We start from the raw sequence: 17,117 nt of genomic DNA, 5'->3' as shown, positions 1-17,117 counted from the left end.
AAAAGTTTATATACAGTCTTAACATATCTGTTTATGAAGTGTAAATCCCAGAAAATTAAATGTGAAAGGATGATTATATGCAGCATTCCCTAAAATTCTGGGAGGATAAGATTCAACAAGTTACTTTAAGCCTTCAAAAAGTGAAAATGTTGCGACTTTACATTTGGGGTTACTAACGATGCATTGAGATTAAAAATAATTATAGGACCATGTCCTGCTGCTTCAAATAATTTTGAAACCCTTGTTTTAAAAGTATATTGTAAATTGAATAGGAATCACAGGAAGACCTAAACTTTAGGATTGCTTTAAAACTAAATCCCAAATCTTATTGAGTATATAAAACATCTTGACTTTGTTCCACATTTCTAGTACTATAAATTGGCTTGTATTATGTTTAATGCAGTAAAAAAAACACTTGACTGTATACATGTGTAAAATAACACATACACATATATACATACATACATCATACATACATACATACATACATACATATATTATACATATAAAGAATATATACTCAATATATTAGATTTTCATAAATAAAGAGAGTTTATATGCAATAGAAGAATTTTCCTTCCTTACCCAGAGTTAGTAGACAAATCCATAGATTACAAAATCAGTTTAGATAAATGCCTCTATGTATGCATTAGCAATATTTTTGTGCACTTCCATTTTTAATGTAGGTTTTAGTTTCCTTGATGTAAACTGCTAGAAGTTATTAAAGAATATGGCAGTATTAATTGATTATTGATCATGTGCTCAAATCAACTGTTCAAGTTCAAATCAACTGTTAACAATCACAAAGATTTTCTCCATGATTATCTGTCCCTATTGTAACTTGATCTTTCAGATCTTCCAACAGTGCACTTATCATTACTGCCACTGAATTTATCATTTTACTGTTAATCTTTTTTCTTCTTCATTTCCATTTTTTCCAGTATTAGTGCCTTCTCCAGAGAGCTAGGTCTTTCTGTAATGTGTCTGAAATAGGATAATCTGAACCTAGTAATGTATGTCTCAAGCTTGAAATTGACATACGTGTAGCCATTTTAGTTAAGCTTAATATATATTCTTTTTCTTACTTTCTCTGTGGCAGTCATGGGGGAAGGGTTTCAGGCTTGCCACATTCCTAGGGGGTGGGGAGTGGAGATAAAGAGAGTGTTTTTGGCTAGGTGATCTTTCTTCCCATGGAAAACGAGCTGTCCTTGCATCAAGCAATGTTGAATTACTTCTATTGGAGAATGTGACTTTTGGGGGTTGTTTCTAACTTGTAATATTGTGGGGTAATTCTGGGTTGTGTCAGATCCGGAATTACCATGGACTTTGCCAATTTGATGCTTTCCTAAATAAAAGAAATTTATTTTGAAGATGGACTTTGTTCTTTTTTTAAAAATAGATTTCATCACTTGGAAACCTGACATTATTCTGGATATCACAAAACCCATAATCCCAGAGAGGGGTTGTTGTTATGTCTCCCCTTTAATTGCAGGCGAGCAAAACAAAAAGCAGCCTTTTCAGAATTAGTTCAAATCAAAAACAAACCCCAACAAGAGAACGGCTGGAGTAATTCCAAAACACAGCAATAAATCCACACTCTGTCCGGCAATCTTGGCGTAGCAGTAATTCAGAAGCCTCAGAGAGTTTATTGCATATCTTCACTCCATTTAGACACTTTGCTTCTGGCAAATTCCATCAGCCCAGCCGTGTCCTTTTATCCACTTATGGATCATGTTAATTTCCCTAATTAGTTACTTGCTCTATGCCTTCTCCCTAATTGAGATTGGCGTCTGAGCCTCCTTATGTTTCTGACGTCTAACCATAAGTTTTCCAAATTCTCATCTCCGCTGGAAAACTCTCTCATGCCTTCCCTGTCAGTCATTCCCGCCTGCTGATCAGATAAAGAACCAGAGGAGGTCGAAGGTCCTGACAACTCTATTAATTCAGGTCTGTCTTCCCTTGTTACATCCATCTCCTCATCCTGGTTACTATCCCAATCACTAAGCAATGCCGGCTCATATTTTGCTGCCATGTCCTCATCACTTGAACTCATATCTGCCACAGGAGCAGAATCCAAACCCGGAGCCACAACAGGTTGTTATTCAGGGTCCTGAGTCCTGGCTGCTTACCTGGAGTTTTGGGTAACAGCAAAGACTCAGGGAAGATGGCAGAAGGATGGGATCCAGGGGCACTGGAACATGAGTGCAAACTCTGTGGGGGGCCTTGTTTTAAGTTGCCGGTTGAGCAGCAAACCTCCCAAAGAATTTCCCAGGTGACCATCAGAGTAACGGCAGTCATGGAGGATATTGCATGTCAGCTAGGGGCCCATCCGAAATCACCGAGTGAGTGGTTTGGAAGCACAAGTATCCAGCGGATGGAAAGAGACCTGCTTGGCCAAGCAACCCTTCCTGACCCACTCATCGATCGGCTGTTAATAGCAGTCAGGGAGTCTTGAGCCACGATTTTAGAGTGGAGAGCTGCAACAGGACCCACAGGACCTATGGGAGACCACAATGAGCTGCCTGAATGGCAATACCAAATGGTAGTGTGCAGCCAAACCTTCAAGGATCTACCTGACCAGCTGGAACAGCTTGTGATCGGATGCGAAGGCAGGGGCCGGCAAAGGAGGTAAATTCCCACCCAGAGAGATCATGAAACAAGAGCTTCCAGCCTGTCAACTCTCGGTTTAACCCAGTTGTTGGGAGAATATTCTCCTCCCAGAAGAGGGCGATCTACCGCTGCGGGAGACCTTCCACCAATATATCATTTGCTTCTGAGAGTGGAACATAGAGGGGTGAATAGGAGGGGGAGTCCACAAAGAATCCATCAAGGAATGATCCTCCCCCCTTCGTTTACCTCCAGCTGATCAAATCCCCCCAGGATGGGCATTTTATCCAGGTAGAGGATGGGTTTGGGAACAAGCTCAAATGAGGCCAGCCCAGGCTGCAGCTCCACCTCCCCCCACCTCCCTGAGAGCAACCAGCTCTGTGTGTGAATGCCCCAACAACTTTTAAAACTATGTTTGATGGAATTGCAAGTAAACTTGCATTTTTCATGAATAGAGCATGGTCTTTATCAAGAGACATGGAAATGAGTTCCACGATGAGGCAGAACTAGTCCAATTCCTTGGAGATGATTTGTAGGAAGAGGCATCTGAATGGTTCACCCAGCTCAATGATGAAGGAGACCCTGAACTAAATAATGTGGATTACTTCCTAAGAGAGCTCCATTCACATTTTAAGGATTCTTCCTGAGCACAAGAAGCAGAAGCTGAAATAAAAAGCATCAGGCAGAAGGATTTAGTGCTTGAGTTCATATGCCTGGCCACTAATCTCAGGCATTGGTCTCAAAGATTTCCAAGAAAGCCTGGATGAGGAGTTGTTAAAAATCTGCTTGTGCCGTGGGTTGCCTGAAGATAGAACCTATGAGTGGTACAGAATGCCCATAAGAATGGACAACGTGCTTAGACAGCACAGGAAGAGTAATGCTGAGAGACAACAAAAAAAGCAATTGACATTATGCTCATTTCCACACCAAGGGGAAGGATGTCAGACAGAGCCGCCCCAACCTCCATAAAATGTTTCCGTTGCAAGGGCATCAAGCATCAGAATGCTTAGCACCAGCCCCAGTACCTCAAGGGAGAGCACCTACTTCCCCTAAATGGAAAAAGGCACCTAGAAAACCTCCTGAAAAAAAGCAAATTTTCCTGCCAAGCCATCGAGGTCCCCAATCGCCAACAATCAACAGGGGAGGGAACTCTGGCAGCAAGAGTACCTATTGTGCAAGATGCAGACAGTGAAGAAGATGACTCAATGGTAAGTGGAGCCATTCTACCTTTTAAAATTGAAGGGACATTGACTGTTACTCGCACAAGCATAGAAGGGCCCATAGACATTATCATTGACACCGGTAGTTCACAGTGCCTTATCAGTCCCAAGACTGTGTGTAATTTAAGTATAGAAACAAAAATGTTAACTACCCCCATTCGATTACAAGAAGTAGATGGATCCATGATAGGGAGAAGTCCAGCTATGCAAGTCACCGAAAAAGTAAAGCTAACCATAGGGGAACACTGGGAAATAATCCGATTCATAGTAGTCCCAAACATGACCCAATCAGTAATCCTGGGTCTCGCCTGGCTAAACAAAAGGCGGCCAAATATAAGTTGGGAGGGTGGCTACAGGAGAATCAAATTAGCACTTGGTTCTGAGCCACCTCCTGAACAAGATAACAGCCAAATTGGCAGCCCGGAAATACAAAAAATCCAGAACAGTATCATTGGCTGATCAATCCCCAGGGATTCCCAAAATCCCAATCCAGTACCGGGATCTGGTTCAAGTCTTAAATGAGGAAGAATGCAATGTGCTACTCCCCCATTGCAACACTGACTGTGCCATAGAGTTTATAGAGGGGGCGAAATTACCAAAGCCAAAAATGTATTCCATGACTCCTAAGGAAATGAAGGAGCTACAAAACTATATAGACACAAACCTAGCCAGAGGCTTTATCCAAGCTGCAAAATCCAGAGTGGCTGCCCCTGTACTATTTAAAGAAAAAAAAAGATGTTTTTTTTAATCTTTGTATTGATTTCAAGGGGCTAAATTGCATGAGTATTTACAACACATACCCCCTATTGCTCATGAAAGACATGTTAGGACATTTAGTGAAAGGAAACGTGTTTACCAAATTAGATCTCCGTGAAGCATATTACCGAATCTGCATCAGAGAAGGAGATGAATGGAAGACTGCTTTCAACACCCCCTTCGGCAGCTTTCAGTTCAGAGTAATGCCCTTTGGACTACAAGGAGCCCCAAGGCTCTTCATGCAGCTCATAAATGAAGTCTTACATCAATATTTGTATAAAGGGGTCCTAGTCTACTTTGATGACATTCTCATTTACAATGAAACTCTAGAAGAAAACATCAAGTTAGTGAGAAAAGTATTAAAAAGACTGTTAGATGCAAAACTGTAATTCCATAAAGAGTCTTTGGATTATCTTGGCTACTGAATTTCAACTCAGGGGATAGAAATGGATCCAGCCAAAGTGAAATCTGTCCTGGATTGGCAACCCCCAAAGAATTGCAAACAGCTGCAAAGCTTCCTGGGATTTGCAAACTTCTACCAGCAATTTATCCCCCTCATTTGCAGAGATTGCATTACCAATAACAGAATTATTGAAAACCAGTAATGGGGGGGCAACCAAGGCAAAACCTGGACAGCCCCTAAAATGGATTCTAGAATGCCAAAAAGCTTTTGAATTGTTAAAAAGGCATTTCACACAGGAACCCATTCTAAAACACCCTGACCCAGCTTTGACTTTTATAGTGCAAGCAGACGCTAGTGACGTAGCAGTGACAGCAGTTCTACTCCAGAAAAATGATAATGGAGATCTCCAACCCTGTGCATATATGTCCAAAAAACTCACAGACACTGAAAGAAAGTGGGCTGTATGAGAAAAAGAAGCTTACACAATTCATTGGGCTTTACAAACTTGGAGACAATTTTTAGAGGGCAGTGACATTCCGTTTGAAGTGTGAACAGACCATAAAAACTTAGAAGCTCTAAAAACACCCAAGAAACTTTCTCCTAAACAAGTTAAATGGGTTCAATACTTCAAAAGATTCAATTTCCAATTGAAGTACCTCCCGGGGGAAAAATCCACTAGCAGATGCGCTATCTAGGAAGCCCCAATTTGACAATAAGCGAGAAGAAGTATTTCACCCAATCATTCCACCATCTTCTCAAAAGACAGTTCAAGTAATCACACGGTGTTAGGAATGATAGTCACCTAACAGTTGGGTTGGCAATATATAAACCAGGATAGTAATTTAATACTGTATCTTTAAGAGAATGCTGTAAGTGTGATTGGCTGAAGTTCCTCCAACGGCCATAAGATGGAACTGGAAGTAAAACCTACATTTTACTATTCAGTGTATCTGTATGCTGGCCGTGTGTTATTCAACATCACTCTCACTACATTTCCCTGAGTGCACTCATTCTCCTAACGGGGAATACCTCAACACACGGGCACAAGCCCAAACCCAAAAATCAAAGACAAATCAGAAATGACCAAGAAGTTGCAAAATGAATTAACAATAGATACAAGAACATAAGGATTTATTAACTATGCGGAAGGGGATAGCATGGAAGGGTTCTAAACTATATGTCCCTAAAACTTTATGTCTTCATGCACTTCAAAAAAGTCATGACTCAAAACAAGCAGGACATTTTGGATATTTAAAAACCCTACACATGATCAGACGCCATTTTGGTGGCCAAAAATGAAGCAAGACATTGAGGATTATGTAAAGAGTTGAGCCACTTGTGCCACAAGGAAAACCAGACCAGGAAAACCTCCAGGATTATTAGAATCTGTAGCAGACCCATCCTGGCCCTGGAAGGAAATTGTGGATGCTCCAACACTGGAACTTTTAAAGAAGAGTTTGGACAACAATTTGTCTGAAATGGTATAGGGTTTCCTGTCTGAGCAGGGGGTTGGACTAGAACAGTGGTCACCAACAGGTGGGCTGCGGCCATGAGAAAATTTTGGTAGCCGCAGAGAAATCTCACCCCCCCAGAGCACCCACCAAAGCAATTAATCCAGGCTGCGCACAAACACAAAGCTGGGCCACCCACATGGCCCGCAGGAATCCTCCCTGCCCACTCACTCCTTACCCGGCAAACTTGCCTGCTAAATTGCTATTTTTCCTTTTTCCGACCATCAACTGTTCTGCTGTGCCAGGAAGTTTAGATTAGCTAGGAAGCAGGAAATGGTTCAATTTCTTGCTTTCTAGCTAGTCTTTAGATCTTCAGCTCTGCTTTTAAGCACAGCCAAACCTCTTTTAGGACTGAAGGTTCTATTATTCAGTGCAGACTCACAGCAAGCAAATTTTATGTGACAGACTCAGGTGGCAGATAGATAATAACTGAATGATTCTGTGAGCAACTCAATCTACCTGCCTGCTTTGCCTGATTTTGAGTAAAAGTTGCTCTTTTTTAATAAAAATTCAATATTTACATACATGGTATGTTGTGAGTTAATTTTGTGGGTTTGCTTGCAAGTAAATTTTATATGACAGACTGATCTAGCCGATGGCAGATAGATAGATTTCTGAATGAATCTTTGATTCTGTGCGCAACTCAATCTGCCTGCCTGCTTTGCCTGATTTTGAGTAAGAGTTGCTCTTTTTTTTATAAATATTATAAATTTATAATATTTACATACAAGCCATGCCCAGCCAGTCACATGACCACCAAGCCACACTCACACATTAGGCCACACCCACAGAACCAGTTAGTGGTCCCTGGGATTTAAAATTATGAGTTTGGTGGTCCCTGAGGTCCAAAAGGTTGGTGACTCCTGGACTAGAAGACCTCCAAGGTCCCTTCCAACTCTTTTATTCTGTTATTGATTGACCTTGCTTTTGGCCCTTGTGGATGCATCTCTTCCCCTCTGGTCACTTTAGAGAAGTCTAGCAATCCCATGTTTTAAGAATGGGATGTAGATTAGGACCTCAATAAAGAAACAAAAGTCCTAATGGGCAAATTGCATGGTGCTGTACCACCATGCAGAATGTTCTGCCTACTGGAATGTTTACTTTTAAAAGGATCTGACAAGCAGATTGCACCAAGGTTACAGAGCAGCACTTATAATGCAAATCTATCAGAAATATATATAATTAATACCTTCTTGGAGAGGGAGGGGGAGAGGGAGAGGGAGAGGGAGAGAGGGAGAGAGAGAGATGTCACATTATGTCATGGCCCTATATATAAAGTTTCACATGATGTCTATCCCCATTCACCTCTGAAGGGGTGAAATCAGGGGTGGGATTCTATAGGTTTGCACCTATTCACTAGAACTGGCTGTTAACATTATAAGCAATTCGGAGAACCGGTTGTTAGAAGAAATTACTGGTCTAATCCTGTAAAGGCAGGAAGGAAACATTCTGGTGTTGCTTACAGAAATTGCCTCTCCATTAACCCTTATTACATTCTTGGCAGGACTAGACTTCCTGTCTCAGGAACTTCTCTGGAGTCCCCCCCCCCCGCTTTGCTGGTACTTTGCTTGTGTGGAGTGACCATTTAAAGTTACAATGGCACTGAAAAAAATGACTTATAACCATTTTTCACACTTACCACTGTTGCAGAATTCCCACAGTCATGAGGCCAGGCGTGGAGATGAGTACCTCGATGTGACTGATATTGAGTTGGCCACACCCAGCCAATAACATGACCACCAAGTCATGTACACCCAGTCACATGACCACCAAGCCACACCCACAGAACCGGTTGTTAAAAATTTTGAATCCCACCCCTGGGTGAAATGTCTCTATTTTTACACAGCCTATTTGATGTGGTGTTTTCAATTGCAATCCTCACCAGTTTCATTTCATTTGAATCATATTGTTCCAGTTGAGACCAAAGCCATGTTCTGCCTCCTAGTGGACAATGTAACCTTGCATTTTAAAATTCTGACAGATGGCTTCTCAACTTCTTAAAACCTCCCTTTTGTAGCCCCACTTCTAACTTAAGCTCATGTTAGTAGAGTGATTTGAGGACATTTTTATCATTAAGAGGCAGCTCTGGATGAATGCACTTAGGACTCTTTCATACTCTTACACCATTTGTTCAGAAGGAAACAAATATCCTTCTATGTTACATAAATATATTTCAAACACATGTAGTTCCACAAGTTCCTAAGAATCATTAAATGACTGAACAAAAAGAGAATGTTTAAAATAAGTTTTCTAAATATTAATTTTTTTTTGCTTGTTAACTGCAAATGTACTGTTAAAAATATTCTGGTTTAAGTAATTCAGCTGATAATCATGTTTATGGCATTGATAATTCACTCACTAGCATATTATTCCATTAATTAATAATACAATCACAAGGGTGAGCACTGGCCTGTGCTGTCAGCTTTTCATGTGAATATGCAATTTATTTCAACTGTTGAGTAGATAATGAAGTTATAAAAATAGGTATCCCAACTATTTAAACATTCATCATGAGAACAAGCCTCAAATTAATCTATTATGCAACCTTGAAAATGAGAGATGCTTACTTCAGGACTGCAGTTAGCATATGTGACAGATTAATCAGATTACTGTTTTAATTCCAAGTATAATGCATTTTGTAAGAAAAGTGACAGCCAGAAACAGCTTGACTTGATCCTTAAATGCATTATAAAATGGAAATTTTTGACTAATCTTTTTTTATTCAGCCTAGTGTGTGTATATATGTATGTGTGTGTGTGTGTGTATTACACACACACACTATATTAGTAAACCAGTGGATGTGAATGTGGTGGGAGCCTTCAGGTGGTATCTATTCTGAGGATCTTGTAAATAAATAAAACCAAACCAGTGGTGGGATTCAAATTTTTTTACTACTGGTTCTGTGGGTGTGGCTTGATAGATGTGGCAGGAGAAGGATACTGTAAAATCTCCAGTCAGAGGTGGTATTTGCTGGTTCCCTGAACTTCTCAAAATTTCCACTACTGGTTCTCCAGAACTGGTCAGAACCTGCTGAATACCACCTCTGCAAAATACCTATTTATTTAAAGCATGATCAGTGTTAGAGAATAAAGATTTTGTACTCCCTTTTATACTCTCATGCATACACACACACTGTACTCATCATTAACGTACTGTTTTCTTGGTGGAAAAAATACAACAAATAAGAAACAATCCATATTCATTGCATAGTCATTTAATCTTGCTAAAACGATTCCTTTGTTTCTATAGAATTTATTCACAGCAGAAGAAGCGAACATCATTTAAGGCTGTATCATCTATAAAAATGCCTTGGTAGTGTTCTTGCTTAGTTTGAAGGCCACAAATTCCTCCTCTCTCACAAGGTGTGCTCCACTCACTGTATTCACCAAATGGACCACCAGCTTCTTCAATCTGAACACCATTGCTGCAACGGAATCGAATGTTGTTTACTGCTGTGTCATCTCCAGCTCCTTGCTCTGGTTCAACTTTCAGCTGAAAAGAACGTAAAATACCATTTCGTGGACACCATCGAATTCCTGACCAGTGCCCGTATCTGGAAAAAGAACATAAAGTATCAGCAACATCTCTTTCAAGAGAGATTGTCTCTCACATTACCTTGTGTGAGAATTGTTTAAGAAACAATAAAGTATGTCTGTTTTGAGCTTGTACAAGTGATCATGACAAGACTTATTACTGGTTAACTATATTCTCCACTGAATTTAAGCTCGATTTAATAGGCAGTCTTTTTTAGTTTATGTATATATATAAAAAAACAGCTTTAGAACCAAAACTAATCATAGATAATTCAGGAATGGTATCTAGATTTCAGGGTTTCTTGTGATGAGATAATAACATGTTAAGGGATGTTTTTAAATAAGTAGCAAATAAGTAACCATCTCTCACTTAAATAGGAATTAATAGCTTACATTACTTCACAAACTCTTGGTGTGATTTCTACATTCTTCATCACATCAATGTCAAATACTGTACCTCTATTTTTTTCCTAATGTGCTGTGAAAAAAAGCTAGCGATTCAATTTATTGCATATTATAGATCTTTTAAAGCTCCTTCCATTTTAAAAAAATGTTGAACAATGTCTGTTTACAATTTAGAACAAGCATAAAAATGGCATGATCATTTTTCTCAATAACATATCTGTACCTTCAACAGAATAATGTTAATTCTATCATATTTTTATTAGTATACAGAAAATAGAATTGCTTCTTCTATGCTCACTTAGGAGATACACCGTATATGCCGGCGTATAAGAGGCGACCCGGCGTATAAGACGACCCCCAACATTTCCACTCAAAATATAGTTTGTTATATACTCGCCCCCTCTTCCGCACGCCTTCCACTTTTGCACTTTTTTTTTTGAGGCACTTTTGTCTCAGTGGCGGAATCCTGTGAAGTCGAAAGAGCAGCCAGCCTTCTCCCAGCTCCCAGGAGCAGAGGCCGCATCGCCGGGCTCGCTGAGGTATCCGGCTGGGGCTGTCAGGAGTTATTACCGCTGATGCACACTCCGCGGCTCCAGTCGCGTTGCCTCGGGAAGGAAAGGCAAAAGGAAGAGCCGCGGTGGCGCTTTGCAATGGCAGCAGCGGCTCCTGGTTTTGCCTTTCCCTTCCCGAGGCAACGCGGGACTGGAGCCGCGCCAGCGGCAACAACTCCTGACAGCCCCAGCCAGATACCTCAGCGGAGCTCGGGCAGTGCGAGCCTCGTTTCCTTGGGAGCTGGGAGAAGGCTGGCTGCTCCTTTCGGCTTCACGGGATTACGCTTTCCACGGTGCGCAAAGTGCCTTAGCCGGGCAGCCGCAGTGCTTCCCAATTACTATTTGCCGGCGCATAGAGGCACCCGGCATATAAGACGACCCCCCAATTGGAGGCATCTTTTTCAGGGCAAAAAAGTCGTCTTATACGCCGGCAAATACGGTAAATATATTTAGAAAGGGTAGTCTAGAAGTAACATTTTCTGTGTCAATGTTTAATTTTTTTGAAAATTATATTTAAAGACAACAAAACATACTCTCCAGGTTCAGATTCAACAGTATACATAATATTGTTGGTTTGCTCAGTTGAACAGAATAATCGGATTCCATTGAGTGAAGTGTCATCACTAGCTCCTCTATATTCTTCCACCTAATGCAATAAGAGAAAAAACACATTGAGATTCAGGTAGCAAGTTTATAAATTAATTCAGTCTCTAAAATGAGCATTTCACATAGGTTTACCCTTATGCTAAAGCCAATGGCATATGATCCTGGTGGACACTTGTCAGTCCATGTCCAAACCCCCCAACGTCCTCCATTTTTAACTGATATCGTGTCATAATTTCTTCGGTTTGCAAAGGTGCCATTAGCACTGATATATTGCCTATCCACAGCCGATGCAAAGCATATAGAAGCAAGAAAAAGGGTGACTGAAAGAAATTGCATTTTTTTATGCCAGCTAACCAAAGAGGCTGAAAACTACATGCACTCTGTACTTTATACCTTAGTTTATCTTCACAGGTGTCACTGCAATGATAGATTCTTTCTACCTGGAAAAATAAACATACATTAACAGCAATAAAAAATTATTAACTCAAACTGCTAACTGAATCTGGAAGATTTCCCTAAAGTTTGAAAAATGTGTACCAGGCATAAAAGTAATTCATACTTTTTAGTGACCAAAAGAAACAATTATTTAGTCTAAACGTCTGAAAATTCCAGATATTCAAAGCATTTATACATTCTTAGTTCATGAACAGAGGTTTCATGATTGTCATAAACAAATCTTTAATTTTATTATGAGGAAATCTGATTTTATTTTATTACATTCCTAATAAATATATTTCAATTCAGATTGCAACCTTCATAATTTGCTTATCCAGAATAAATAATTTTGGTGAACTAATAGGTGTATGTATGTATGTATGTATGTATGTATGTATGTATGTATGTATGTATGTATGTATGTATTAAATTTTTATGCTGCTCCTCTTACAATAATGTTTTTACAGTTTATTTGGGAGAAAAACTGACAAGTAAGTGAACAAATAAATGTCTATGTGTTTTCATAGTGAATAGCTGCTGGGTGAAAAGTTGTCCTGTCACAAAGTGGCCAATTATCAGAACTCAAGTTTGTCATATTGCTTTGTTTGCCATCCACAGCATATTTTTGTCTTTTTTTTCCTGATGAAGAAACCATACATACAAATTCCAAACTCTGTTCAGCCATTAGTTTTGTTTAGCGGCCTCAAAGTCAGTCAAAATCTCTCATCAAACCACTTCATAAAATATGCCTAGAATGTCACCTTAATCAATTATATATATGAATTAATTTTATTTCTGTGCAAGATTCACATTGCATGAATTAATCTGCCTTCAAGAATAAAGGGCCTTTTTATATCAGTGATATAATTACTTAATTCAATTTTCCTACAAGTTTTTGTTTTTAGACCAGAATACCTGTAACTAATGATACATGAGGAAAGGATTCTATCTAGAACCTTCTTTAAAATGGCAGAAGAGTTAAACATACAAGATGTATGGAGAGAGAGGAACCCAAGAGAAAACCAATACACATTCTATTCTAATAGACACCAATTCTGGTCTAGAATAGATATGATATGGATATTGATGGAATTAAATACTAATGTATATGAGGTAGAAATAGAAACAAATCTATAATCCAATGAAAATCAGCTGGAATTCTAGGGATGAGATGATAAGGAAGATACTAGACTGTGCGGAAATGGACAGACTAACGCTAAAAAAAAAGATAAAGGAGATACAGAATACTATTCAACAATAGGAATAGGTTCTATCAATGATTAGAAACCAGAGGAAGAAGTCAGAATGCGAAAGAATCAGGTTAGGTGGACATGGAAAGAGATACTATTTTTAATATCGATATAGGAATATAAGTATTAGAATGATAGATAAGTTGACATATTAGAATATGGTGGTCAGAAACTATTGTAGCACTGTTTAAAATAGTATATATGTTTATATACTATTACTGTTTAAAATAGTATATATGTTACTCTGTTTTCACTTTTGTTTTACGGTAATTGGAATCCCAGGATAATTACACTGTATTCAATATATTGATATGTAAACAATAAAAATATATTTTTAAAAAAGAATAAAGGGCCTTTTTAATAATATATCACTGATATAATTACTTAATTCATTTTTTTCCTACAAGTTTTTGTTATTGGATCAGAACACCTGTAATTAATGATACATGTGTACACAAAGACATACAAATACATACACACTAATGTTTACTAAGCAAGCTTGGAACACAAGATTAACTACATTAGGACATTTTCAATAATGTTATGGTGAAGAGAAAGAGATGTTCACTAACTTCATAATGATTCTATCCTACATAGCTATTTAAAATGAGAACTGGAAAAAGTATCCTATAATAGACCTGCAATATAAGACGCTCTAAATTTAATTCATATTCCAGTTTGTGTTTCCCATTGGCTTAGGCATAGAATTAAAACAGTGCCCTAAACTGAATGTTTGAGTGTTCTCCTTCAGTAGTCTACTACTTTTTTGCTTGCTATTAGCCTAGAACGAAAGCAGTGATAACCTTGTTGTATTCAGATGTGGCACAAAAATGAGCAAACACTACTAACAACCTAATATCAAACATCAAGGCTAAATGTCAAAAAAATTGGGTTCAGATAAACCTACATTAAATAATTCAAACACATAATTTTTTAAAAAAAATCAATATTGTTGACAGTTCAAGTTATATATCTTCTAACTTATTATATAGCAAGAGTTCAAAGAGACCTACAAAAAAACCTTCAATTATTATCACTGTAGATTGCATAGGTTTGGATTAATTTATCAGAAGTGAATATTTAATTTTGCAGGTGCTAGTGACAGGAATGTCTCTGCTACTGGAACATGTTGATACAGGCCTGGATGGGACTGATATACAAATTCATTTAATGAAACTTATTTAGCTTAGCTTGGAAAGTTATGAAACTGGTCGTTGGAAGGAACTTTCATTTGAATAGTGTACTGTTGGGTAGTTTTACTGGTTCAGATCATTGAATGTATTAACCTTGTGTCAGTCCCGCTATTTAAGCATTACAAAAATTTGTATACAGTATCCAGAATGCTCTTTATCATTTTATCAGATTACACTTGCTGGCACCAATGAGTCTCTCACATATTTTGAACCAATCAGAATAAGACTTTTGTAGAAAGAATTTCTTCATCAACTTGAGAATCTTATCTTGAATTACAAGAAGAGGTAACTCATATAAACAACTATTTAAAAGGCCATTTTCCCCGCAGGTAAAATTTATCTTGGGACTCTTTCCCTGTTATTTCTTCCGGAGAGATGGTTTTTAACTCAATGATGTAGAAATTTTGCAGATACTCTTTTTTCCCTCTGTATTGTCTTCTCAATGAAGCTTTTATCATGTAATCATCCTATCTGAAACACATAATTTGTACAAGGAATCCAAACACTGTGTTTCATTTGTACTTTAAATTGCTTTTAACATTTTTTTTATTAGCAGAAAAAATAGAATATATGGAATCAGGAAAGCAAGAACTTTAGATTATAGTCCTAGAAGCCCTCCATCTGAAAATGTGGTATCAAAAAATGTGGTATTATAAAATACTGTATAATAGTAATGTAACAAGTGGAAGATCTTCAGTCTCAGAGTTTCCCCAAAATTTCAGTTATTTCTGCAATGTAACCTTTGTTCCGAGGCATTTTTTATGGTGAGAAATTTTCATTGACCTGACATCCACACACAAGCCTGCATATTACCATGTCTATGTCTATAGGAATAAACATTATAAATTTCTCTATCATAAGATAAAAGGAAGCCACAACAACTACCAAATGATTTTGAGGTTCATAAAAGAAGAACAAAATAGTTTTTTTTAAAGAGAATCTTACAACTGAAATAAGGACTAAATTCAGGGTGGATTAACTGTAAATGGAAGTCTAACATAATTTAAGAACATCAGGCTGGAGAAAGTTTGGTTATTTTTGTTAAATTTTTATTATCAGCAAATATAAGTGCTTGATACCATTTTTAGCTATAATACTTATTTTCTGCTGCAACCCCGGTAAATAAAACAGCTGATGCACAGCAAGCTGCTCTGCCATGCGAATCAGCTGTGCTCAAAAACAAGGAAATAAAGCACAGCAAAAGGGCAGGTCGGCCCAAATGATCACCGGAACTACTGGTTCACTTGAACCGGTCTGAATGGTAGAATCCCACCCCTGGTTGCAAGGGAAGACCCAAAAATGCTTTTTCAAAAGGATTTTGTTTTTCCTTGAAAATGTTTTGTTTCTCATCCATGAAGTTTCTTCAGCTCAGTTCTCAGTCCAGTTGCCTTTTGAAAAAGGCACCTTTGACCTGAATGACTGAGAATCTCCATAAATGTTGCCAGGGAAGATTTATTGATCTATTTTAGGCAATAATTTTTTTTTGCTTAGCCTGGATGGGTACTGTCAATGTTAGAATCAGCTCTTACTGCTCAGGAATGGCCACCTGAGACTTTTTCTAAGGCAGTCTTTGTGTTCTGACATTTAGTCTATTTTTGATAGCATAAATAACTAAGACACCAGTTTCTCCAGTCAGTTACCATAATACTGTACCTGCACAGTTGAATCTTTCTTATTCAGATCTTGTTCACATCTTGTTGTCTGCTGCAAAGAAGATTGTGAAGCTGACACTTCTTCCTCTCTCCTCCCAAAGTGGAAAAGGCTAATTATCTGTAATAGGACATCTGAGATCAGCACCACCCAGACAAAGGAGGTAGGTCTTCTTCTCCATTTCAATCTTTCTGATTTCCTTTCCCCCCACTTCCTGATAAGACCATGGTGGCTGAAGTCAAAAAGTAAAATGAGGCAGAGATGGAATGCCTTGAGAAACTCTCACAGGGGTTTTTCTAGGACTTCATTTCTATCTTGGAAATGGGAAAAGAAAATACGTTTCCAGGAAATTCAGGCAATACTTTGACAGGAATTAATTTAATTTTGATCAGTCCTGCATTACTGTAATAGTTTAGAATTGTACATAAAATAATTGTGTATTTAAAATGTGTGAAGTCTTCCTAAAAATATAAAGCTATAAACTCACATTTGTATATGTAACGTATATTTGTAAACAGGAGTTATCTTATCCCTTCAGTTATTATATCAGCTACAGTACAGAGAACACTATTCTGTTTTTAATCTTTATTAAATTTATAAATGAATATAGATAAAATAAGTATATACTTGGTTAAATTTGTAAGTTCCATTTATAAAATGTTTAAACTTACAAAAATGCAAGATTTCATGAACTGATTCCTTGTATATGAGACAGCAGAACAAAATTATTGCCTGCAATATGAACACTGAAGTTTTAAAGTACTTATCTATGGAAATTACTTAAACAATAGTAAATAGTTTACTAATAAGCCTATAGACCATTTCAACTTAATATTTAATAAAAGTTGTCTTTGCTCATATTGATATGAATCTGAGAATTCTTCAAACACGAACTCTACATTTTATCAATTAAAAACATCTGGTATGTTTCTGCCGTATCTCATATTATTTCTGCATGTATTCGGTATATATCTGCTTACATTCCAAGTTAACAAAA

At 37.9% G+C, this 17,117-nt stretch overlaps 1 protein-coding gene across 1 annotated transcript; it reads right to left on the bottom strand.

Annotated features, from left to right (window-relative positions):
* Window positions 1–9,660: 9,660 nt before the first annotated feature.
* LOC113415955 (vitelline membrane outer layer protein 1 homolog) lies at window positions 9,661–11,972 on the bottom strand. The gene is made up of 3 exons (XM_026673577.2): window positions 11,725–11,972; window positions 11,520–11,632; window positions 9,661–10,050 (listed from the first exon to the last, which is right to left on the bottom strand). Exons 1-3 carry the CDS (start codon window positions 11,926–11,928, stop codon window positions 9,750–9,752), a joined length of 618 nt encoding a protein of 205 aa, XP_026529362.1. The 5' UTR covers window positions 11,929–11,972; the 3' UTR covers window positions 9,661–9,749.
* Window positions 11,973–17,117: the final 5,145 nt, after the last annotated feature.

The sequence above is a fragment of the Notechis scutatus genome, chromosome Z, assembly GCF_049901735.1.
Source record: "Notechis scutatus isolate UNSWTSFEM ecotype Mainland chromosome Z, rNotScu1.2, whole genome shotgun sequence".
NCBI classification, from domain to species: domain Eukaryota; kingdom Metazoa; phylum Chordata; class Lepidosauria; order Squamata; family Elapidae; genus Notechis; species Notechis scutatus.
Note: the sequence above shows the minus strand (reverse complement) of the source record. Positions and strands in the feature narration are given on the sequence as shown.